The sequence below is a fragment of the Glycine max genome, chromosome 1 (assembly GCF_000004515.6).
Source record: "Glycine max cultivar Williams 82 chromosome 1, Glycine_max_v4.0, whole genome shotgun sequence".
NCBI lineage: Eukaryota > Viridiplantae > Streptophyta > Magnoliopsida > Fabales > Fabaceae > Glycine > Glycine max.
This window is the reverse complement of record NC_016088.4, coordinates 2,837,879-2,862,370: the sequence shown is the minus strand read 5'-3', so window position 1 is coordinate 2,862,370 and position 24,492 is coordinate 2,837,879. Positions and strand designations below refer to the sequence as shown.

The window sequence follows — 24,492 nt, the reverse complement described above, 5'->3', positions numbered from 1 at the left end:
TATGAATTTGTAATATAGTTTTCATCAGTTTAATTTGTACATAGAAAATTGTACCATGGTGCATTTCTCTAATAAAAACGAAACAAAGGATTGCGTTGAACAATTCCAGTACAATTTTATTACAAAGTCACATGTTTATATTTTATTGGACAAAAGCTAAAGTAAAATAAATAAATAACGGATTTAACATAAATTGGGTATGAATTTGTGATACAGTTTTTTGTCAACTCATTTTGTACAACATGTTCGTACCATGGAATATTGTTCTAATAAAAATGACTGTCTTCATATTTGATAATTAAAATAAAAGGCGGGTAATTAGGTAGAATAGATCTGGCATCAATTTATTACAAAGATACATATTTATATTTTATTGGACAAAACTTAAATTGAAAATGAATAATGGATTTGACATAAATTAAGCAAGAATTTATAATATATTTTTCATCATATCAATTTTTACAAGAAATTGGTACCATGGCGCATTTCTCTAATGAAAATGAATGCTTCGATGTTTAATAATTAAAACAAAGTGCGACTAATTAGTTAGAACAGTTTTGAAACAAATTTATTACAAAGTTACATATATAAATTTTATTGGAGAGAAGGTAAATTTGAAATGAACAAGAGATTTCACATGAATTTGTAATAAAGTTTTCCTCAGTCCAATTTGTTAAACAAATTTGTTCCATGACTCATTTCTCTTATAAAAATGAATTCCTGAATATATTCTAAAGCAAAGTACTATTCTTAATTTAGATATTTAAAGCAAAGTACTACGGACTAGTTTTAGCAGCTCTAGTACAAAATTATTATTAGTCACGTGCTTATATTTTTTTTGGACAAAAGTTAAATTAAAAATTTGTCTAAATGCTCTAGTACAAAATCATTAAAGTATGCACAATTTCTTGGCCATTAAGCTTTCATTAGATCAGCTAATAATGACCATCGCAGGCAAACATAATTCGAATGACTAAATGCTCATTTTTCTCCCTCTAGAAATTGTAATACAAAAATGTTATTTATACAACAATTTGCATAAATAAAGCTTTACCTCTTGACATAACCCAATTACTTTACTTTAAGACTGTTGTATGAATCACACAACTCAATTATCAATCACTTTACTTCCTGAGGTATCAAATACTCAATTTGATTCTTAACATTTCTGAAATATAATTCATTTTAATAGATAATAGTAAAACAATTAACAAAAATGATACCCTTTAAAAATAAAAAATAAATAAAGATTTTACTAATTTTTTTTTAAGTTAAAAGACTGAAATGATCAACACTTGCTATTTTAAACTTTAAGGTTTACTCCCATTAAATTGCTAAATTACTCACTTTTAAATTTCAGTTGTTGCCTTTTCCAATGAAAAAAAATAATCCAAAATTCTACTTTATTTAGCTTAATATCCAGATGAGAATTATCTATATTCACTGAAATTTACCTACATGTTACATACGACTTTATAACAAAGCACAATTTTTCTTTTCTGCCATTGACCTGCAATCAACTTTTTGAATGAATGGTAAATAAAATACGCGGTTTTCGTCCCAGAAAAGGATATGGCACCATATTAATACACAAGGGTCAGGTTGTGAATAAAATAAAGAGGGGAAAAAATATTCAATCTTAGTAATACAAAAGCTAATAATTCTCTTACAAATAAATCAAATTGAAGACAATGGGAAAATATTGACAGATCATCGTAAATAAAATAGAAAACAAGAGGAAAAATAAAATCAGACATTTTGCCAACAAACAGATTCGAACAAAAGGACTTACACAGAAGATACAACCTTATACTTGCCAATTCCAGACTTGAAGTTATGAACTTTATGGACAATGAGCAACTTACGATCTGTTGCCAAAACTATCATGACGCCAGAGGAGATATGATCAGGCCAAATACTAATTTCACTCTCAAGAGTCCCTCTCCCATCCACCACTTTAAAACCATTGATCATGGAAGCTGACCCTGTTATTTGGTGGAATTCCAGCACCAAAGAAAAATACAAGTTCTTAAATAAGCCTTAATTCATACTCTCCGGCCATCGTTATGTATCTCACCCATGGAAGAGCCTGATACCCACTTTTCTCAATAACCTTCAAATATCTTACCTATAAAACCAAAACATTTACATGTTGATTACCATCAGCTAACTGAACAGCACCATCAAAATATGCGGTAAATTTTATTTATATCATGTAGCTGCACATGTTTCATTCAGATGGTCTTAGTCTTTGCATTTCACATGGACCAAACAAACTAATTTTCAAAACTATTCGTCATGGACAATGGAATAAAATCAAGTGTACCAGTTTTTTCAATATTTTTCTGATGTCCCGTTATTTTTCCACTATCAATTCTTTATTTTAATATTACTATTTATAAACATTTATTGTGAATTTCTTAATATCAACTGAATTGTGGGAATAATTTGAACTAAACCAAATTCATCTAGTTCACTACCACCCTCAATCCATTGAAATAATCAAAAGAGGAGTGCTAGCAACACACTCTTTTTAACACACTACTATTGATTAAAATTTATTGAAAACTACAAAAGTAGGAGAGAGTCATTAAATGAATTGTGGGACCCATCAAATTTGGTAATTTTCAATAAATTCCAGCAAATAATAAGAGTTTGTGTACAAGAGAGTGTGTTGCTAGCATTTCTCACAATCAAAATGTTAATAGGCAAATGGAGAGAGAAACAGAGGGAAGGGAACTAGGGAAGAGTTATATTGTTGATGTTGATTAAAATAAAGGGAAACATTCACCTAAATTTAATCAGAGATACAAACAAACTTTATTTCTTATGTTGAGAAAATAGTTTAGCAATATTCTGAATATAAGGAAACCATGTTTATGTAGCAATACCTGTATTCCAGATACAGTAAAATATGGTATTTCAAATTTTACACGTATAGGAGCTTTTCTCTCAGGAGTTGCTTCCTCATCCGTTATACTGGGAAGACGAAACTCTGCTCTTAACATATACTCCTGAAAGTATCAGAGAGGAAAACCAGATCCAATAAATCATTATCAAAACGAGGTAACAAGATGGATGTTATTTAATGATTCAATGTCAGTTCCAAGTGAACTCATACCTTGCCTCCAGGGAAGGATCTAATTTTCCAGATTAATGCATCTTTTTCAGGTGCATATGATGCAGATCCCATTGAAGTTCGAACATTAGGATTGGTTGCATCAACAGGCACAGGCAACTCAATCTCAACGTTTGTGGCAGTGCTATAAAATAAACTCTATTAGTTGGGGAAGCAAAGACAGTTGAGGCAGTCTAACTTCTAGACAGAAAAAACCTGATTTCCCTCATCTTCTATCATCTAGAGGGGTGGGGGAAGAAACATAACAAACATAAGAAAAGAAGAAATCTCACTACCTACGTTCCTTAAATTGACTCCTAGCTTTTACCATAATCTCAATCCGACTCTTTGAATGCTTTTCAACACTTGCTTCCACCCAAATTAAAGGCTTAACCTGAAAAAAGAGATGATACAATCAACAGAGACTTTAAAATGCTTTTATTCTCTCTTTCTCTGTCTTTACCGCTCAAAACAGAAACTTATGTCATATCTAGAGAAAAAGATGAACCTGTGTACTGAGCCTATATGTCATCAAATCAAATGACCCATCAGGTGGTATAAAGGAAATTGTTCGATCGTTTTCAAATCGAGCCAAACGCACGCACCTTCATAAAATGCCAGATATAATTTGAGAACTAGCATCAAGAAGAGGAAACATTCTTAAAGAAATTCTATAAAATTTTCGCTCTAAATGATCAGTTTGTAAATACAACAAGGTCAAGCATACATACTGATGAAATTTTATGTCTTCCAAGTCAATAGCCTTTCCCTTGGTTGTTCTACCTTGTGCCTCTAACAATACTCTATCATTTAAGCCAAGTTTGCACTCAGGCATACCACTGCATTAGAAAAGCCAAGAACAACACATTTGATTTTTAGATAAATACTCTAGCATATCAGTTAGAATAATAGATACTTCATGGTTAACACAGTCTTCCAAATAACTCTCAACTGTATTATTTTTAAACAACTTTTCTGCAAACTTACCCAAACAAAAAACTGATCTGATTATAATAGATTATAACAATAATCGATTATTGAAATAATCTAATTTTTGCAGCTATCCCAAACATACCCAATAAAGTAGGGAGTAAAATATGGATTCGGTGGTTGGACCAATCTGCAATATACCTAACAAGTGGGCAGTGGATATGTATTATGTTTAGCAAGAGTTGTAAAAGAAAGCCTCTGGGCTCAGGAGTAACAAATGAATAAAGGCAATGTAAAAAACCCTAGATAGCAATGTGTAGTGGCCAGCCCCAAAAACGCTACACTGGGATAGCCGTTATTTTAATTTTTTAATATAGTTTATATAATGTATAGTATACTAAATACATATAATCTCCAAAAATGATAAAAATTACTCAGAATTAATGACATCCAATTCATAATTAACAATAAAAAGTCATAGGTGTCTTAAACAAAACATTCATGTAAATAACAACTGAACTCAAATACAAGTTTCCTAGATAGGAATCATCAATTATCATCTTCAAAATATTATCCAAGTCCTTATCATTTTTCATTACTATTACAACTGTAGATTTTGTTTTTGGAAATTGAAATCCCCAAAAATAGCCCCCCCGAAAAAGCCCTAATGTCTTTGCTCAAAGGGCATTTTTGGAATCAAGACATAGTGCCACTATTCAGCCGGCTATTTGATCCGCTACGCCAGACCCTGTAGTGAGCAGGGGCCGCTCCACACTGCTATGCCACTATAGCGTGCTATTTAAAACACTGAATAAAGCTATTGACAAGCATGTGTCATCAGCATAAAGTAAAAACAGAAAAGAATGAACTCCCAAGTCCAGATTGCTAATTTCATTTACATTTTTCAAAATTTACCTATACATAATTCAAAAATAGTTTTAAAAATATTCAATATAAAAACTCAGTTTAGGCTTGGTTCTCTAATCCCTAATGCACCTCTTCAGTCCTCACCAATAACCAGCACACATGAGTGAACACGACAACAAAAGCATCCAAAACAGAAAATCAGAAAACTGAGATCACCACATGCTATCCCCTAAACCAACAGATTAGAATTTAGACAGATCAATCAATAGTAGAAAGCCAAGTCAGTTAGCAGCCCATCTCAAACCACTAGCTAGAAATTCAATAGATCTCACGGAAAGTATAAGGCAAACCTCAAATACGTTCTCATCTTCAACGCCCCAACGACGTCAGATCTAATTATTTGTCCATTGCTATTGACAAGTATATTAACACTCTCCACCACATCCAAGAAAACCTGAAAACACGACCGAAAAAGTACAAAAGTACAATTCGACCACTTAGACCATCAAATTACAATTCAAAAAGCTAGAGACTCTTCACTTTTGTAATGTCTACCTCATTTTTCTTATAGTTTATCCCTTCGCTGCGCCACGACACAGCATTAGTCACAGCCATAGGAGGTCTCTGCGTAACTTCCATTCTATAAGCATCGGTCTTAATAAACTCACTAAGAATCTGCGCCTCAGTGTACTGAGGGTAGCCAAAGTCCATAATCTCATCAAGTAGCTCATACTGCCAACGACACAACAAATCCCAAAACAACACAATTCAATTCAACGAATACATTCACACAATTATCAAAAAATATAGAAAGAACGATCTAAAATCGGCGACATTTTACCACGACGACGAAGTTGTCCCTGAGCGATTCCTCTTCCAATTCTTCAAAGTAGTGCTTGAACACCTGCGAGAAACACACGGATCGATTATTACTTATACGAACTAATAGCGAAATTCTCGATTTGGAAAGGTTTAAAGGAGAATCTTTATCGTACATCGACGATTCGGTGCAGGAAGAAGAGGAGGCTGGCGGCATTGCAGTTCTGTCTGGTGGCTATCATGAGGTACACGTTGCTGTGTTGGATGAACATGTAGGTCACGCCGTTGTCGTGCACAACCGGATCTTGAGCTTGCGGATCGGCCTTCAACAAAAAAAAAAAAAGAGCTTAGAGAATGAGAATGAGAAATTAGGTTTACGAGAGAGAGAGAGAGAGAGAGAGAGAGAGGAAAAGGTGAAGGAACCTGTTTTTCGATGAGTTTGGTGAAGAAGCGTTCGGCGTCGAGGGCGGAGACATCGCCGCGGTAGTCGCGCCAGATGAGGACGCGGCCTTTGATGTCGAGGAGGAACAGAGCAGAGGCTGCCCCTGCCATGGCTGTGATCGGATCCCAGATTCTAATCAGATCAACGCCACCGTCAACACAGAAAGAAGAAGAAGAAGAAAGACTGGTATACAACGACGCCGTTGCCACACAAGTAATTAACTAATTATTTATTTTTGCTTATTGTTTTTCAAGTGACTGAGGTTTCAAAAACTAATTAATTACAAATAAATTAGTGTGTTTATTTTTTTTTCTCGTTTTGAGAAATGTTTGAATTAGATTGTTTGGTTTTAAAAATATAAAATTTATTATGTTTTAAATTTTAATACTATTTAATGTATGCGATTTTTTAATAATTACAAGAAGTTATGAATAAGTTTTCTAATGTATTTCTGTTTTTATAATTTCCAACTCATTGAGTGTTAAAAACTAGTACTTCATTGTTATTTTCAAGATTAACAAAAAATAAAATAATAAATAAATAATTTTAAATACTAGTACTTCATTGAATTAGATTGTTTGGTTTTGAAAATATAAAATTTATTATGTTTTAATACTTTTTAATATATGTTTTTTACTACGATTTTTTAATAATTATAATCTGTTTTTTTTTTTACAAAATTATAAGCAATTATGAATACGTGTTCTAATATACCTTTCTGTTTTTTTTTTTTATAATTTTCAACTCATTGAGTGTTAATTACTTCATTCAGTTCATTGTTGATTTTAAGATTAACAAAAATAAAAGGCATAAAATAAAAAATTTAAATAATTGTGTTATACGTTGATCATCAAACAAAATACGAGACAAAAAGATCCCATGATTTAAGTAATTGTCTCATGTTGTACCTTAGTGCATATCAAACATTCTCATAGTTCCAAAAAATACTTATAAGACCTCGACAATTATTTTACAAATTGACTCTTTCAGTTTTAATTATGTCCTAATTTTGAATCCTAGATACCTCTTCTCCCATGCTTTTGGGATGGAGTTTTATTGGCCACATTAATTTATAAAAACCCATATTTGAGGAAACACTGGAACGAGCGTAGTAGCTCAACTACAATGGGCCTAGACAACCCAAGTTAATCATATAGTTTAGTTTCACTTAATCATATCCACAATGACTCCCTCCACATAAGTAATCATGTCATAAAACTCGTCATAGCTATTATGAAATAAAGTTTCTACTAAGGTGATAGCGCCAACAATCACCACTTTAATAACTAACTATCTTAATGATTCTTCAATCACCCTATATCCAACCCACATTCCTTCCTGTTTTGTAAATAAATATAGAAATATCACTTAGTAGAAAAGATCATCTTCATATATATGTATTTTGAGGCTTTCTTAAGTTGGATAAGCTAAGAAAAATTCTCTAAAATGTTTGTGAGAACAACACTAAAGATCATCTTAAATAGTATTATCAAATTATGACCGATGATTGATTCGATCAAAAATATTGTGTTACTATGGATCAGGATTTAACCTAATGAGTCAATGATTAACTCGTATGACTTGAACTATATTAAAAAATACTAAATAATTCATAATATGTAAACTTTTATGCATAAAAAACAATGTTGATTTGATGATAGTACATATATAATATTTGTTACTAGCTTGTAAATTAATTGGCTTGGTTTAGTGGTTCTACTTGTTGCAAATAGCTATAGCTGTAGGGATTGGGTTTCGAATCGCCTCCTGTGCTCTTGGTAAATTTGTTTTTGATTTCTAATACTTAAATGAATACGTGTGGATGTTAATTAGAAAGAAAATCATTCATCTTAATCTTAATAAATAAAATAGTATAACTTGAGTATCTGTTAATAAGGAAAAATCATGTATTTTAATAACTAGCAAATATTTTGTTGATCATACGAGTATTTTAAGTAAAAATAAAAGTAAAAGAACTTCTTAATAAAGTCATTGACAATTTTTTTTCTTGCGATTTTCAAATCACTAAGTGTTAAATGGCCCGTAATTAATTTTGAGATTTTTAAAGACAAATGATAAAATAATAAAATAAAACTTTTAGATATTTTTATTATCAATTTTTGGAATTTTTTTCACTTCAAATCTGTTTTTTTTTATCTATACGCTCTCTATAAGTCTATATATATTTGAAAACGATATCATGGAAAGTTTTAAGTTTGGACGAGAATCATTCTTATAAGGAATAACCTTTTCTATATCTTTTTTATTTTAACAATAAATGACTTTCTTTTCATTGTTAATTTTTTTTCAAATCCTTCTACGGTTGCATTTGGCTTTTGTTAGTAATAAAGCTATTCAATCGCTTTATCATACTTTCAAAAGAACTGTTTCCCCTTTCAAAACCTACTCGCATCTATCACTTTAAAAAGAATCCATGTTCGTCAAATACTCTATATTGTTGTGTACACCCTTTGAATCAATAATTTGCCTTTTCGTGTAACTCAAATAGTTTGGACGACGGATGCCTTTGTTTTGTGATCCTTCTCACTCGTTGCTATGTTGAAAAGGTTGGTTTGTGCATTCATACTTTGATGCCTTTATCAATATGCCTTTCTTTTTGTTTTCAGGGATGACACATGCAAAGTAGTTTATCACTAGAGAGTTTTGTAAGGGCATGGGAAAGTATGGGTTGGTCATATAGAAGCTTCGAACCTCCATTTCCAGTAGGCAAAATTGCTTTATGTTTATAAATAAGATTTATGGTGAGGTAAGTTTGTTTGAGATTTGAGTTTTTATTATTTGTTAAAAGCACCCTTGGTGGTAGGACTAGAATACCTAAATTACATTATAAAGGGAGATAATGAGAATATCACGTAATGATATAACCAACACAACAACCATTGTGTTTTCTTGTTGGCAAATTAACCATTGAATTGTTTTCTAGGGTTTGTACGCAGGTTATGGACATACTTGGTCAAAGCTTATAGGATGTATATATGGAGTTCTTTAGGCCAAGAGTTAGTATAAGCTAGCCCTTATCGTTGTATCTGTTATCTTGTTTATAGGTCTTGTGTTTTAAAATAAGAGATCTTATAAATGATTTTGTGTGTTTATAAACTTTCTTTGTGAAGGATTATATTGAAAGGAGAGGTCCATGATTACTTTCAATTTCTTCCATATGCATAGGTAACTAAATTTATTAAGTAGTGGACAAAAAGTTGGAGTTGCAATAGTAGTAGATGGTCCATTATATTAACTTCTTCGCAACATCAGCCTTAATTTGGTTTTCTTTTCTCCAAAAATATTTGTTTTGGCTTAAGCTAAATTTGATTTCCTTTTCTTTTGAAGTAAATGACCCCTTCAGTGAAGGATTGAGAAAAACGTTGCACTTACTTAAAGACCAGGTAAATAATAGTTTGTAATGAAATTTGTTTTTGGTGGTGATCGAGGCTATGATTTATTAATTTCAACAGTAGGTTGTTGCAAGTTGCTGAATTGAAGACAAGACTGAGTACTCAATCCTAGTCATTGAGTCAATTAAGCAATATACAATTTTAGATTCAAAGTTTGAAGGTTCGGAGTAATGAATAAGAACAAAAGCATCATTAAAAAGAGAATCCGTCCACATACGAAATGTCACCTTCTAAGCCTTCAAACTTTGATCATGAAATTGTAGTTGCTTAGTTGATTCAAAAACCTTGTTCCTTTGAATTGAAAACTTGAATTGAGCCCCTGGTTTTATGTTCAATTTAGTAACCTGTAACAACATCATGTTGAAATAAATTATGATATCCTTCTAAAGTGTTCATTTACATAAAAAAGGAAATCAAATTTAACTCAAGCAAAAACCATTTTTTTGAAGAAAAGAAAACCAAAGGATGACGCCACAAATAATTTAATTAATATAACAGACCATCTAGTACTATTGCAATTTCAACTTTTTTCTTCATTTATTTAGTACATTTAGTTACTCATGCATGCATATGGAAGAAATTGAAACTTAACACAAAGTCACCTCCTATCAATATAATCCTTCACAAAAAAAGCTTATAAACACACAACATCAATTATAATAACTCTAATTCAAAAACACAAGACATATAAAAAAATCAATAATAAATACAAGATTTAAATATCTTTTAGTCTTAACAATTAAGCATTTTTTTAATCCTTACAAAATTATTTTTTTATGTATAGTCCTTATAAATTATGTTTTTTTTTATTTTTTTATTTTTATGATGCTTTAGATAACATTTTTTTTTTAGTTCTTACAAATTATGTTTTTTTATGATGTTTTAGATAATACTTTTTCACTATTCAGATTATTATTTAAAATTTTAAATATAAAAAATAAAATAAATATAATTTAAAAAAGTAAAAATAAAAAATAATTTTACAAGAACAAAAAATAAAATAAAAATTATTAAATTATAAGGATAAAAAATAACTTGCATATATACCCCAAAAAACAATTCAATGGTTAAGTTGACTATGAAAAATGCAATGGTTGTGTAGTTTATACCATTACATAATACTCTCCTTATCTCATTTTAATGTACTTTAGTTATTTCAGTCTTGTCACCATAAAAACAAGGAAAGGCATAAAACTAACTTTGAATGCAAAAAAGACAACCTTTTTTCGAGTTGTAATCGAGCAAGAAGGAACGTGAAAAGAAGGTTTCCACTACCCCAATATTTTATTTGACGAACATGGATCCTTCTCAAAGCAAACAATTCAAAAGGGAAAAAAGTTTATTTTGAACGTCTAAGAGAGTGGTTGAACCTGAATTATGCCTAACAGAAGGCAATGGCAGTCGTAGGATTTGGAAAAAAGTAAAGGTGAAGAGAACGAGTTAATTATTAGCTGATAAACACATTGTTAAAATCTTTCCGAATTTAGTATGGGTATAGAAAAAAAATATTTCTTAAGAGAATGACACTTGTCCAAACTTTTCATAATATGTTTCTCAAATAAGTATAGATTTGTGATTTAAAAGTTTAAATATGGAGATTGATAAAATTTAAAGTATTGTATAAGATGTGATATTAGATTTGAGGGGGGAAAAGTCTTTTTTTTTTTTTTAGTTAAACTTTATATTTTTAGTTAGCCAATTTTAAACTAGACCGACCATTGTTTTAAGTGGGTTGATTTACGAAGTCACTCACCTAAGTTAAAATATTTAAAAATTAAAATAAATACGAAAAATATAGGAAAAATATAAATAAAAAAATTAAATAAATACTAATTCATAATAACAATAGCACAGAATAAGAAAATAAAATAAAAGCAACAAAAAAATTATAACTCAAAAAAGGGATTAAAATTGGAGATTGAGTTAGACTCAACTTAAATTTTATGAATTAAAATTTGAATCTCATCCAAAATTTTAGTTCATTTTCTAAAATCTTAAAGTCAATAATAGGGATTTAAATTTTAAAAAGTGATAGTTAATGATGCTAAGATTCACAGAGAAAGAAAAATTGCTCAGTAATTCATTTATACTAAATGAATTATAGTTTAACATATTAATTATTTTTTTAAAATAAAATAGTGTAATTTAATTATCAATTAAGAAGAAAAAAAAAGCATTTGTCTTAATAACTAGGAAATATTATGTTCATTGTACCGAGCATTTTAAGTAAAACAAAAAAAAAAAAAACCTCTTAATAAAGTCTTTCACTAACATTTATTCTTTTCTTTTAAACCATTTTCAAGCCACTAAGTGTTAAACGCCTTATTATTAATTTTAAAACTTTTAAATATAAAATGATAAAATAAAGTATTAGATGTTTCTATTATTAATTTTGCAATTTCACCTTAAATATATTTTTTTCTAAAATCTTAAAAGTCAATAATAAAGGCTCAAACCTCCAAATTAATTGTTAATAATATTAAGATTCGACTAAGAAATAGAGAAAATATTCTTTTTAATTTGTTTATGTAGCTCATTGGTGAGCCCACTAAGTTAGTGCTCAAGGGCGGGCTAGTGGCAAAATATTAGTTATATGTTTCAATTTTTTTTTCCAACATAAAGGTGTTAGCATTAACAAGTTTTTTGTACATTAATTAAGAAGTCACACTATCCCGATTTAACCCTATAATCTTCTGTTCAAAATCTCTCTCTCTCTGTATATATATACACCCCCAACAACTAGAGCAAAAACTCTAAATGGTATAGTAGCATGATACAACTGATTAATAAGTATATTATAACAGCAAATAAGGAAAGGATTATTATACAATTCATTCCCAAGTAACAAAGAGTCTTCATCTTCCATCAAGTACCCCGCTGAAGACCTCTCTGTCTCCACCTAGTGATGCTTCCCATTCTGTGGAGGACATCACAATCTGTGACAATGCCACAACAATCTCCCTCATCTCAGGCCTGACATTTGGATCTTCGCACAAGCACCAATGAGCTAGTTCTGCCATCTGCAAGATTGATATGGAAGGAAAACACTATGTTGGCGCTTATGTACATAATAATACAGAAGAGTAATGCTATTCTCACTAACACTTTTACCACAAGAAAGAAGATAGGAAGAGAAGAGAGAAAAATATGAGATGAAATGATTGATGTGTTAGATAGAAAAAAAAAAAACTATTGTAGAAAAGTGTGGTATCAAATTTAAGTGTGAATAACATTATTCTAATAAGAAAAGCAACATGTCCCCAACAATATCTAAATATTGACAATAACTTTGTTAAAGGAGTCATTAGCTTGTTCAAGCACAAAATATTTTCTGTGTTTAAACTAAATTATTTTAAAAAATAAAAAAAATAACGTACCCCAGTGCCAAATCAACCCATGACTAACCGTCACCAAGTGACAACTTTATCGTTATGCTAGAGCTCACTCTCAAACTATATTTATTTATTTATTTTAAAAAAAATCTAATTGACTCCATAAAAAGATATTTTAAGTTAAACTGGAGTATGTGAAAGAAGATAAAGATTTAGTTAAATCTAACCTTGTAGACATCTTCCATAGGATAGCTACGTTGAAGATTCCCATCTATGGCATCTGCTAAAACAGTCTCTGGGTCATCATCTTTGAATATTTGGCCAACCTGAATGTGATGAAAAGGAATATCATCTTTCTTCCTTTCAAAGAATAAACATTGTGTGAGAGTATTAAGTCTACTAGAGTTAGGTCTCTCTGAATAAAAGTGCACCAGAGAATTCTCTGGATATCATTTTCATAATACTTTCAACCTTGAATTCAATTTCTCTCCCGTCTTTTTTAAATTTTATCTCAGATATGAGTTTGACTTACAACTGAAGTAAGTGATTTCATATTGCTGGCTTCTTGGTTGTCACGAAATAGTGCACGTTTCCCTGTTATCAACTCTGCCAGAACCACACCAAATGCAAATACATCGGTTTTTATAGTCACTTGAAGCTCCTTCACAGATCTAAAAGGGTAGAAAAAGAAGCAATCATGTCAGAAGAAAAATTAACTGGGGTGTAATTTTTTTTACTTGAGTTTAATCAGATTAGTAATAGCAAGAAAATTGTTTATCTGTTTAACACACCAAGAGTGTAGTTATGATCTGAAAGCACAAAACCTACTCTGGGGGAAGGTAGCCTGGTGTTCCAACAAGCCTAGTCGCTATCAATTCTTCATCGTTGGTTCGTTCTACTAGCTTTGCAAGTCCGAAATCTGCTACCTACATTTCAAATGCCATGTTAATGGTTTGAGTTTGAACTACGAGTGAAGAGACTTTGATTTGATTCAACTTTGCTTTCTTAATTTAATTTTACAAATAAATAAATATAAGTTCATCTCCAGCAAGTTACACTTGGACTTTGAGGTCACTGGCTAGCTGAATTTCTTATAAGATATGTTACATTTAAAAGGACAGGTACAATGTTTGAATACCTTATTGTTTTGTTTTGTTAAACTACATATAACATGTTATCATATGACAACTTGAACAACTGATATAGTTTAACATCTATCTTGTGTAGAAATATCGGTAGTTGCATAATGGGGGCATTTTTGGTCAGAGAAGAAGTGAGTAAAACAAATCAAGGATAAGTACCTTGGCTCTGAGCTTCTCATCAAGAAGAATATTACTGGTCTTTATATCACGGTGCACATATCGTGCTTTTGTGTAATCATGTATATATTCAAGACCTTTTGCTGCATCCAGTGCAATTTGAATCCTAGCACACCAAGACAGTGGCTGGTGACCTGTTTCAATACCGTGGTTTAGAATTCTTGATATTATATAAATATGAGAACAAATATTTTAGAACATGTCTCATAGGTAATAGGTTTACTTTTGGCATACAAATAGATCTTGGAGTCAATATACCTTTCAGTAATGGATCATGAAGATGTTCACAGAGAGATCCATTTGGAACAAACTCATACACCAAATAAAGGTGGTCATCTCCACTAGCATATCCCAACAACTCCACCTGAAACAGTGATTATATCTATAATATAATCAAGCATCAGTTCTTTAAGACTATGCCAAAAGCTCTCTTAATCAGAAACATCACTTACAATGTTAATATGATGTATCCTGCACAAGGCCTTGAGTTCTGCATAGAATTCTTTGGATTTATTAGACCTCATCTTCTTCACAGCAACCTCCTGGAGTTAAAATAGCTATCATTCTCCAACTTGCAATTAGCACATGAAAATATGCTTCAATATCTAGGTGGGTTTTGCATACCTTCTCCTCTAACATTCCGAAATACACCGTACCGTATCCACCTACTCCAATCCTTCGGGTTTCATCAAAGTTATTTGTAGCATCTTCAATCTCCTCTAGAGCATAAATTACTGGTCTTTCTGATTCAAATGTTGTTGCATCTGCACCAATATTTGCCATGAATAAGCAACAGGTTTTCTTAGCCTCCTTGTAGAGCTATTAGCATATTACTAAAAACTTTGTTTCTTCGAAATATAAGTTGTTTTCGGGGTTAATTACGGAAATAGGGAGAATTTTTAAAAAATTATCATGATGGGTATTTTTTTAAAAAAATTACAAAAATGAGTAAACCGTATATAGGATTTCACAATGAAAAAAATCATATATTAAAATACAATTTTACCTTTCATTTGTTTAAAATATATTTTTCCTACTAAAATCCTATGCTAAAATATAATTTGAGTTTTTCTTCTTCTTTTTTCTAATGAAATCGTACGTTAAAATAAGATTTCTAAAATAATTTAAAAAAATATTGAAATCTTTTAACATAAGATTTCAACTTTTAATAATAAAAAAAAACTGAAATTATATGTATATATATGATTTCAGTGTAATAATTTTCTGAAAAGCAAAAATGTACTTTGAAGCATGATTTTTGAATAATAAAATCGTACTTTAAAACACGACTTACCTATTTTTATAATTTTTTAAAAATATATTTATTATTTAATTTTTAAAAGAAATTACACCATTATGGTGCAAGAGCCTTGTTTTTGCTTCCGAAATTTTCTTTTCAAGTTACCTTCAATATATTCTGTATGAAAGTCTCGGTTCTTTATGGAAATAGTTCTATTGGTGATTGATCTTTTAGAGACAACACTTGGATCATTTTTGGCAGTTTTATTGGCTCTGGATCTCCTAAGAACGACACTGAGAATAATCAAGGTAATAATTGAAAGTAATGTCACACCCGCTAAGATGCCAATGATTATCTCCAACTTTTGTTTCTTGTCTGCAAACAAGGGAAAACCAAACAAATACGATTAACACAGACATTAGGATATGAATATATGATCAATTTTAAAAATTACAAGACATGACACAAATATGATACAACAAATAAAATTGTGAGTAAATAATCTATGCAGTGATAATATAGAGAAATTTTATATTATTATCTAATTACAAATTTAATTACAAATTATCATGTAAAATTTTTATGCTGACAGGACAGAGTGAAACTAAACTCAAATTAATTTGAAACTAACAGAATAAAAAAAGTTTAGACATATATTCTGGGCAAAAGACTTTACACTGAAAATGTGTAAAAATCATGAATGATAGAATACAAGTGAGATTGAGGCAGAGAAATCATCACCTTTTCCTTTGGAAAGTGGTAAACCATTCAATTCCCTAGGAACATACAACACCCAAGTAACATCTATGAATGAGGGGTTCTGAGCCAGAACTTCGTTCATACTCACCATGTCATCTAACGTAGCATTTAGCAGAGCAGCAATTGATACAGGTGTATCATTCCGCTGAACCGTGTACGTGACAACAATTTGAGAATCACTTTTCTCTGAACACCCACATGGAAGATGTATTGTTAACTCCTCATTTTGGTCCAATTCTCCGTTAATAGGCCAGGCTTGACCACTGTAAACAAAGTTGTTAATATTCACAAACGTGTCATTGGACTTCACCTTGTAGGTTGTATCATAGAAATATCCGCCAAGTCCATTGGTGTCATTGCAAGAGCAAGGCACTGTTATGAGGTAATCTTGCTCGGTAGTGCGCATTATCGGTTTGATTTGGGAGGTACTAACGGAGTAAAAGGTTGCTATGTCGTCTATGTTGTTGCCGTAGCTTATGTGGTAGAGTGAGGCATTGCATGTGGTGATCTTAGGGGAGCATTTGAAAGGTTCCAAGTAAGTTGTTTTGATTGAAACTTGGAGGGAAAACACAGTTGCACTTAGACATGAAGTTGCAAGAAGAGTGAGGAGAAGAGAAAGAAGTGCCACTAGAGAAGAAGCCATGGTTGTGTGATCATGAAAATTATACTTCTTTGAAAGGGATCAGAAGTACTAGGAAAGAAAATAGTGTGGGCAGGTTAATTTCTGAGTGCATCTGTTGCATGCACTTGTCCTCATCTGGTTGTTGCTTCTCACAAGAACTAGAAACGTTCTCCACTTAGCATGATTTTACAAATTTTGATGATTATTATAAAGTTATTTGGTCCCAATCCTAATTATGGGTGGGGCATCTTTTGTGGGATCTCCGACGGCAATACTGGCCAGATGATACTTGAACATAAAAGCCAGAGACTAATTCCACCAAATAAAAAAGCTATGGTGCCATCACAGGTCACACTCTAGCTCTAGTTTAATGCCACTTGAATGTAGACGAGCGGCAAAAGTTAGTTTGTCATCTGAATTTTCTTTTTTTCTCATGTAAGTCATTTTCATTTGAAGTGTACTAACTTATATTTTTTTTTAAAAGTGTGACAAGAATCTATTTCTTGGTTATATATTATTATGTGATATTCGAAAGGAAAATGTGTGATAGACACTCAATATGTTATCCAACACTTAGAGAGAAAATTATAGATACGACAGAATATGATGTGATAGGAAGAAAGATAGAAACAAAAATGAGAGATGTTTAAATAAAATATGATTTGTGTATCATTATTCTATTCGAAATTAAGTTCCTCAAATTGATACACTATTCTGAATTGTGGTAAGCTTTCTTTAATTTTTTATTTTCGTATTTAAATTTGTAAAGAAAATTTGTTCGAATATTTTTTTTCTAGTTCTATGTTTTTAAAACCATTTAACTCGATATATTAAATACATTTTTAATTTGTTTGAGCACGAATTAAATGAGTCTTTTTGGCCCGAATTTGATCAAATCCTAATTTGAGCTTAACTTGTACAAATTGTACTTGATCTATTATATTCGAGAATTGTCTAAGATTGAACACTCACCCCTCCCCCCTTCAATGAAATGTTTAATTTGGGTTTTAAAATTTAAGCACAATTAAATCTGGACCTTTTTAGTTTGATCCAATCATAGCCTGCTTTGAGTTTAGCCCATATAGGTTGGACTTTCACCAAGTTTGGGCCTAACTTTAGAAGTCCAAATTGAATCTTAGCATTTTGCTTGAACCACTATAGCTTGCAACTAACATTAGGTCTATGAGCAGCCCAACCTGAAACCATTGGGTTGGACTTTATATTTTGAGCATAAATTAAATTAGAGCCATTTTTAGCTCAACTTGGGCAAAAAGCTCATATAAACCAAGCTTTTGCTAAGCATAAGCCTCATTTTAGAAGCAGAATTGAATTTAAACTTTTTGGCCCAATCAACATTGAGTTGTGATTGACTCAATCTGAATTTGCGCAATGAAACATAGGATTTTGGTTTTACATTTTGAACATGAATTAAATTTAGACTTTTTGGCTCGATCCACTATAGCCTATGATTGCATTGAGCCCGGGACTAGCCTAGCATGGACCTTTCCTGATAAAATCTAGGTTTGGACTTTAAAATTTGAGCACAAATTAAATTTATGTCTTTTTAACCCGATTTGATAATGACCCAATTTACATGTGAAAGAATATTGAATTCACTCATCACAACCTCATGTAAATAGTCTCCTCTTTTTAAGGAATTTTTAAAGAAAAATTATAAGATTGACAAGTTTTTAAAATTAAAAACAAAAAAAAAACTATAATTAAACTAATGAAAACTGGTTTTAATTTTTAAAAATCAAGAACTTAAAACTAACAAACACCAAAAAGGAGTTAAGTTTATGTTAAAAAGCAAAAGTTATGGCAATAGTTGTGGAGGGTGATATCCATGGCCAAAACAATTATTACAATGGTGATGCTAATAATATTGATGATTATAATGGTGGTAGGGTTGGATGACAAATAATAATAGTAATGATAAAGATGATGGTTGTGGTAGTGACATAATAGCTATGGTGATGATGACAATAAAGATCATGATGATTATTAGAATATCAAAACTTTGATCGTAGGTGATAATAATGAAAACAATCACAAGGTAAACATATAAAGGAAACACATTGTAAGTGGGAGAGTTGGAAGTAAAAAAAATATTGATAACAATATACCTATTAATCTTTAACTTCTTATTTTTTTTTTATGAATCTTGCAACATTCAATTTTTTGTTCCTTTATTATAAAAATCAACAATTTATTGATTAAAATATAAGTTTTTTAACAAAGACTAATGAGAAAGACAAAGATAAAAGAATTGAATATTATAGAGATTATAAATAAAATTAAGACTAAAAATAAAATCTAATATATTTGTAAGGATGGAAATAGAATTTAAACCAAATTTAATTATCGTATCTTACCTCTCGCGCGTTAACCTAACTTTTGGGGATAAATTTTTAACTAATAAACAATATAGACTACGCTAATAGAATAATCTAATAAAAAAATTATCCTAGCATATGAACTCACCAAAGTATATATTTAAAATAATATAGTATAGTATCCTATTCTAACCTCTTTATGTTTGCTATCAAATAGACTCTTAGTCTTTTATATATAATATGTTTGTTAGGTTCTAAGAAGTTTAAAACCGTGGTTCGGGGTGTAACTTTTGTCAAAGCCATAATTTTGGGTTCTAAAAGCTAAACTAAACATGTATTAATTTTGATAATATCATAAATAGTCAAAATTATTTTATTTAAACATTTTAATATTAATAATTTATTATGTTGCCGATTAAAATTACCTTGTATTATGAAAATATGCACTCATACAGGCTAAGATCAGGAGAAGCCATTAAACATTTTGCATATACGTGGGCTTTGTAACTAATGAATCATCAATTTTTTCTTACACTACTGGCTGGTCATTATTTTACTCTGTTTAGAACAACTAATTTCTCTCGCCATTCCTTTCTTTAACCAAATCAAGTAAGAATATAAAAGGAAAGAAAAATAGAGGTTCAGAAAGTTCTTTGACTCTAACTTTGTTCTAATTTCCCTTCCAATGGTAATGAACGAAATAAGGCCAAGGTATCCAACTACATATAGACATATCTATAACGGTGGCACCCTCAAACTGTTACATTATTCCTTGCAATCACAAGTTGTCCTAGAGCTGACCATGGCTACTTGAATCAAACACCATAACTAAGAGAAAAACAAAACATCAAGAACCATAACAAGTACCTCAAACAACAGTTTCTTTGGTGCCATAGAACATTGAGTTTTTAATCATCAGATGAAAATGACACGGATCTTCCTTACGACCCTTTCATTGTGGCTCTTGGTCCTCGCTCCTTCCAAGGCCGAGGAGGGATTTCCCGACAAACTTCCATCAACATTTCATTCTCTATTTCCGTTTCTCGGTCGTCAAGATGACCTGAACAAGCCACAAAAGGGTCCTAATGACGAGTCTCAACAACAGAACGTGCCTCAACAAGCGGCTGACCAAAATCCTCAGATACTCAGCCAAGATTTCTACATTAAGACTTGCCCTAATGCACAAAAAATCGTGGCCGATGCACTTGCCAAGATTGTTAAGACCAATCCGGGCGCACTCGGAAACTTACTCCGCCTTCAATTCCATGACTGCTTCGTTAATGTAAGTTTTCCCTAACAATTGCACACCATATAGTCTTTCTTCTCCATAATTAAACCATATCATTACCAAAGTTTATAATAGCAATACGTATAACTATAGCCCAATAATGTATATGTATATGTATATACACACTCACACGTTACAACATCAATTTGGTTCAAATATTACAAAACAAAAAAAAGCAGTTAGCCGTCATTAATCAATATGGTCATGAATTTGACATTATAGCTCAATTTAATTAATCTCTGGTTAGTGTGTTAATTCGCTCTTTAAATTGACAAAAGAACTAAATTTTAATCAATACTTGTTGTTTCAACATAATATTGGGGATTTGTTATGCATGTATATACATAATATTAATCATAATTTTTTTCATCGATCAATGACTGAGATTACTTGTCTCATCCTCTAAAGTACATTGTTCACCTTATTCGAGTGGGATCCTTTTGATCAACAACTAAAGTGACTAGTAATATTAATTTAAGGAATCAAATTGACATGTGGTTCCAATTTCATAACCAAATTGATGTTTTGCTAGTATTTATATTGGGAGTGTTTGACTGATGAGAGATAGTTATATGAAATGACATTGTGATGATGAGTTTCTAAACCGAACTTGGTCATGTGGAATCAAATAAACAGGGATGCGATGCATCCATCTTGCTAGATTACTCGCCAAGTGGCGACGCTGTGGAGAAAAGTTCAATGGTCAATGGTCTACTCCTCAAAGGAGCTGATATGATCGATGAAATAAAGTTGAAGCTGGAGGAGCAGTGTCCTCAAACCGTGTCATGCGCTGACACATTGGCATTTACAGCCAACGAGGTAATGACCATGGCGGGTTTGGCCCCTCAGAAACCCCTCGGTGGCCGTAGAGACGCGCTCGTTTCCCTTGCAACCGCTGCAGAAACCGACAACATCCCTATGCCAAACTGGACCATGGAACAAATGGTAAAACTCTTCAACAAGAAGGGTTTCAACATCGAAGAAATGGTGATCCTACTCGGTGCACACTCGATCGGCATGGCTCATTGCGACTTGTTCATTGAAAGGGCATACAACTTCCAAAACACAGGGAAACCAGACCCTTCCCTTACTGTGGAAGTGCTTGAGGAATTAAGAAAGGCATGCCCTAATCTTAATACACCTAAGTACCGGAACCCCCCAGTGAACTTTGATGCAACACCAACTGTGCTTGATAACCTCTTCTACAAGGATATGGTGGAGAGAAAGAGAACTTTGCTCATTACAGATTCGCATATATTGGAAGATCCTAGGACTTTGCCAATTGTGCAACAGTTTGCACATGACGCTAGCTTGTTCCCCAGGAGATTTCCTGAGGTCATGCTTAAGATGAGTTCTTTGAATGTGCTCACAGGGAATGAAGGTGAGGTGAGGAAGATTTGTAGGTCCACCAATTAAGCATGGCATGTATGGAGATCATGTTTAACTAAATTTGTTATTCTTTATTTTTTTTATGGGGGCATTTTCTTGATAGTGATTATGATCGGTGCCTCCTTACTTGGTTTCATTTCATGTGGAATTTCTGTCATTTATGTATTAACAGCCAACGGCATTTTATTAGTTATGAATGTGAAGCACTATAGAAGAAATATTCAAAAGCTGATTTTCATCAAGCTATGAAATGAGTATTTTATAGAAATACTTACCTTACTGTTTATTAAAAAAATATTCATAAATCATGGATATTATTAAATAATTCCAATATGCGCTAATCTTTTAATCCCCATTTTCTTTTGTTTTACGCTTCCTCAGTCAGGTTTGGGCAGATTTACGAATCAATTTTTAGCACCCAAATGTACTTAAATAAAAAAAATTACTAAGACTAGCCTCCTGTTTTGGGTGGGATGCGCCAGGCACTTGCAGTAGTGCAAGACAAGAGCGACGCTCGAGAATCCCAGTAGCAAGCTACTGTTATGGACCCTCTCCCTTAAAAAATAAATTTAATATCGTGTGGACCAATGGTCCACATATCAGATATTAAACTGATAAGAACAGATACTACACTTGATCTTAGCCAAAAGGCCGAGAAAGGTATGCTTTCAACCTTCCAAGTACTCCACTTTTATACTGTCAGCATTAGCTGATTGTCAGTGTTCTGACAAATGTGGGACTTTGTCACTGGTGTCAGATGCTCCTAAAATCTCTACACAAGAACAACATTTTCAAATTTAAATCGGCAGTTGAGTTTATCCAATATTCTTCGAACTTGAGACTAATAATTGAGTTCAAACAAGTAATCTTTCCACAGATATTTTACTTGGATGTGTTACTATTAGTTATTAAGCTGATTCTTCTCCAGGCCCTTGCTAACCATGGATGGTTCAAACTGATAAGACTTGTGATGAAGAGTGGTTAAGATGGCTAGAAGAACAAGATATGGAATCAGCAGCCACTAAATCATTTGAGAGTATTGATTTATCGGTGGTATCAACTTATTGTACCGTTGTGTTGATGTTTTGATGCTTTTTGGAAAGTGGTATTGCGAAAATGTGCAGTCTTTGGTCATGGTAATTCATCTACCTGTTGGCAACAGTCAAAGTAGGTTGTTATATTGGGACATGTTTGCTTATGGTGTGTGTATACTTTTAACAATGAAATTGGAATGACTCAATCAAGGGGTTAATAACATTAATTAGGATAATGTAGCATAGAAAGAAAAATCCTCCTGCAATTTTTAAATGTGGGATTCAGACTTTGTAGTCTGGTTTTGGGATGTGTTATACATCATGTGTATCATTAATCATAGTTGCTCTCGCTGATATATGAGCATGTGTTAATTCTTGGTATCCAAATTCCTTTGATTTGGCTTGAGTTTATTTGGCAACATCTTCACTATCTTGATATTAACATAATGTCTACTTGCCTCTGTACAAAAAGATTGAGCATTGTTGGTTTCAATATATTTAAGTTTCTGTGGGCTTCTAAAAATCATGTGAGACAGATCAAATGATGAGGGACAGTTAAATTAAACCGAGGAAAGCTGTTGATGGTTCCGATTTGTAAATATTAAACAATTCTAATGCTCCATGCCTGGGCAATTTTAATATTATTTTTCTCTTGATGGGCTCTGGTGAGGTCCTTTCTCCTAGTGAATTTGCTATACTCAGCTTGCAAGCACAAACATTGAATATTATAATTTGGATACTATTTATTATGCTATCCATAATCTTTAATCCTTTTATATTTGTATGTTATTTTTCCTCTGAATGTATTCAGCTATATGCTTCAGTCTCATCATTTTACATTTCTTTTAGTGAGAGTTCATTCTTGCAATGATGCATTGGAGTTTTTTTCCTTTTGAAATTTACTGTGTCGAAGAACATTTAATTGATTTTTAGCAGCTCTCCATTGAGAGAGGGGACCAACATACGATCAAATTATCTTGAATTCTCACTTGCTTGGTGTTGAACTGTTGATGGTGCAGAAAACATATATGTGTAGCTCTATATAAGGCCAAAGAGGTCATTGAGAGTGATCATGCTCTGAAAGGCTCCTACACTACCCAAAAAATAAAAAGATTGAATCAAACATATATATTTTTCCTAACTCTTTTTGTGACCGAGTTAAGATTATATTGAATCAAAGATAATTTTAAAAATTATAATAACTTAACATCTTATTCAACCAATTGAATTAGATTGAATTAGATCTCTTAACGATTTCTATTATATTTAATTTTTATTTAATTGGATTTTTTAATGAGTTTAATTTTTATCTAGTGTGAATATAGAAAATTTATACAATCAACATGCAAAAATTATAAATTATAATAAATATGACTTTTAAAGACGTTTATTTAAACTAAGCAAACTTATAAAATATATCAATTTTGATTTAATAATAATGCAAATACAAAAACTAAAAATTCTTCACATTGACATGATATTAGTATTTTTTTTATCATACTATCATATTGGTATGAAATAGTTCTACTAAATATTGACTAATTTTCGTTAAAAAGTATAAATACACATATGATGGGTATTTTT

At 31.6% G+C, this 24,492-nt stretch overlaps 3 protein-coding genes and 1 non-coding gene across 4 annotated transcripts; 1 reads left to right on the top strand and 3 right to left on the bottom strand.

Annotated features, from left to right (window-relative positions):
• Positions 1–1,618: 1,618 nt before the first annotated feature.
• Positions 1,619–6,366, bottom strand: LOC100808175 (AP-1 complex subunit mu-2). The gene is made up of 11 exons (NM_001360370.1): positions 6,158–6,366; positions 5,911–6,057; positions 5,757–5,819; positions 5,471–5,647; positions 5,266–5,369; positions 3,850–3,957; positions 3,627–3,723; positions 3,415–3,512; positions 3,122–3,263; positions 2,892–3,014; positions 1,619–2,128 (listed from the first exon to the last, which is right to left on the bottom strand). The coding sequence occupies exons 1-11, from the start codon at positions 6,284–6,286 to the stop codon at positions 2,030–2,032; spliced, it is 1,287 nt and encodes a 428-aa protein (NP_001347299.1). The 5' UTR covers positions 6,287–6,366; the 3' UTR covers positions 1,619–2,029.
• A 6,078-nt stretch (positions 6,367–12,444) lies between these two features.
• Positions 12,445–18,067, bottom strand: LOC100800907 (lysM domain receptor-like kinase 3). Its single transcript, XM_041017827.1, has 11 exons — positions 18,035–18,067; positions 16,222–16,909; positions 15,646–15,855; positions 14,865–15,004; positions 14,693–14,782; positions 14,499–14,604; positions 14,223–14,374; positions 13,750–13,847; positions 13,454–13,592; positions 13,149–13,247; positions 12,445–12,609 (listed from the first exon to the last, which is right to left on the bottom strand). The coding sequence occupies exons 1-11, from the start codon at positions 18,065–18,067 to the stop codon at positions 12,445–12,447; spliced, it is 1,920 nt and encodes a 639-aa protein (XP_040873761.1).
• A 1,840-nt stretch (positions 18,068–19,907) lies between these two features.
• LOC100802856 (peroxidase 28) lies at positions 19,908–22,116 on the top strand. The gene is made up of 2 exons (XM_003517518.5): positions 19,908–20,479; positions 21,122–22,116. The coding sequence occupies exons 1-2, from the start codon at positions 20,117–20,119 to the stop codon at positions 21,899–21,901; spliced, it is 1,143 nt and encodes a 380-aa protein (XP_003517566.1). The 5' UTR covers positions 19,908–20,116; the 3' UTR covers positions 21,902–22,116.
• A 226-nt stretch (positions 22,117–22,342) lies between these two features.
• On the bottom strand, positions 22,343–22,538 carry LOC112997924 (U2 spliceosomal RNA). Its single transcript, XR_003262973.1, has one exon. It is a non-coding gene; the product is annotated as a U2 spliceosomal RNA (small nuclear RNA).
• Between the last annotated feature and the right edge of the window lie 1,954 nt (positions 22,539–24,492).

What these genes read in the sequence shown, in the direction of transcription:
- LOC100808175 (NM_001360370.1), bottom strand. Translation starts at nt 6,286, where the DNA reads ATGGCAGGGGCAGCCTCTGCTCTGTTCCTCCTCGACATCAAAGGCCGC. An exon ending in GGGACAACTTCGTCGTCGTG is followed by an intron (nt 5,648 to 5,756) that starts GTAAAATGTCGC and finishes TGTCGTTGGCAG; the next exon opens with TATGAGCTACTTGATGAGAT. An exon ending in CATATAGGCTCAGTACACAG is followed by an intron (nt 3,513 to 3,626) that starts GTTCATCTTTTT and finishes CTCTTTTTTCAG; the next exon opens with GTTAAGCCTTTAATTTGGGT.
- LOC100802856 (XM_003517518.5), top strand. Translation starts at nt 20,117, where the DNA reads ATGAAAATGACACGGATCTTCCTTACGACCCTTTCATTGTGGCTCTTG. An exon ending in TCCATGACTGCTTCGTTAAT is followed by an intron (nt 20,480 to 21,121) that starts GTAAGTTTTCCC and finishes TCAAATAAACAG; the next exon opens with GGATGCGATGCATCCATCTT.
- LOC100800907 (XM_041017827.1), bottom strand. Translation starts at nt 18,067, where the DNA reads ATGGTTTCAGGTTGGGCTGCTCATAGACCTAAT. An exon ending in TCGGAATGTTAGAGGAGAAG is followed by an intron (nt 14,783 to 14,864) that starts GTATGCAAAACC and finishes TTTTAACTCCAG; the next exon opens with GAGGTTGCTGTGAAGAAGAT. An exon ending in TCATGATCCATTACTGAAAG is followed by an intron (nt 14,375 to 14,498) that starts GTATATTGACTC and finishes GTATTGAAACAG; the next exon opens with GTCACCAGCCACTGTCTTGG.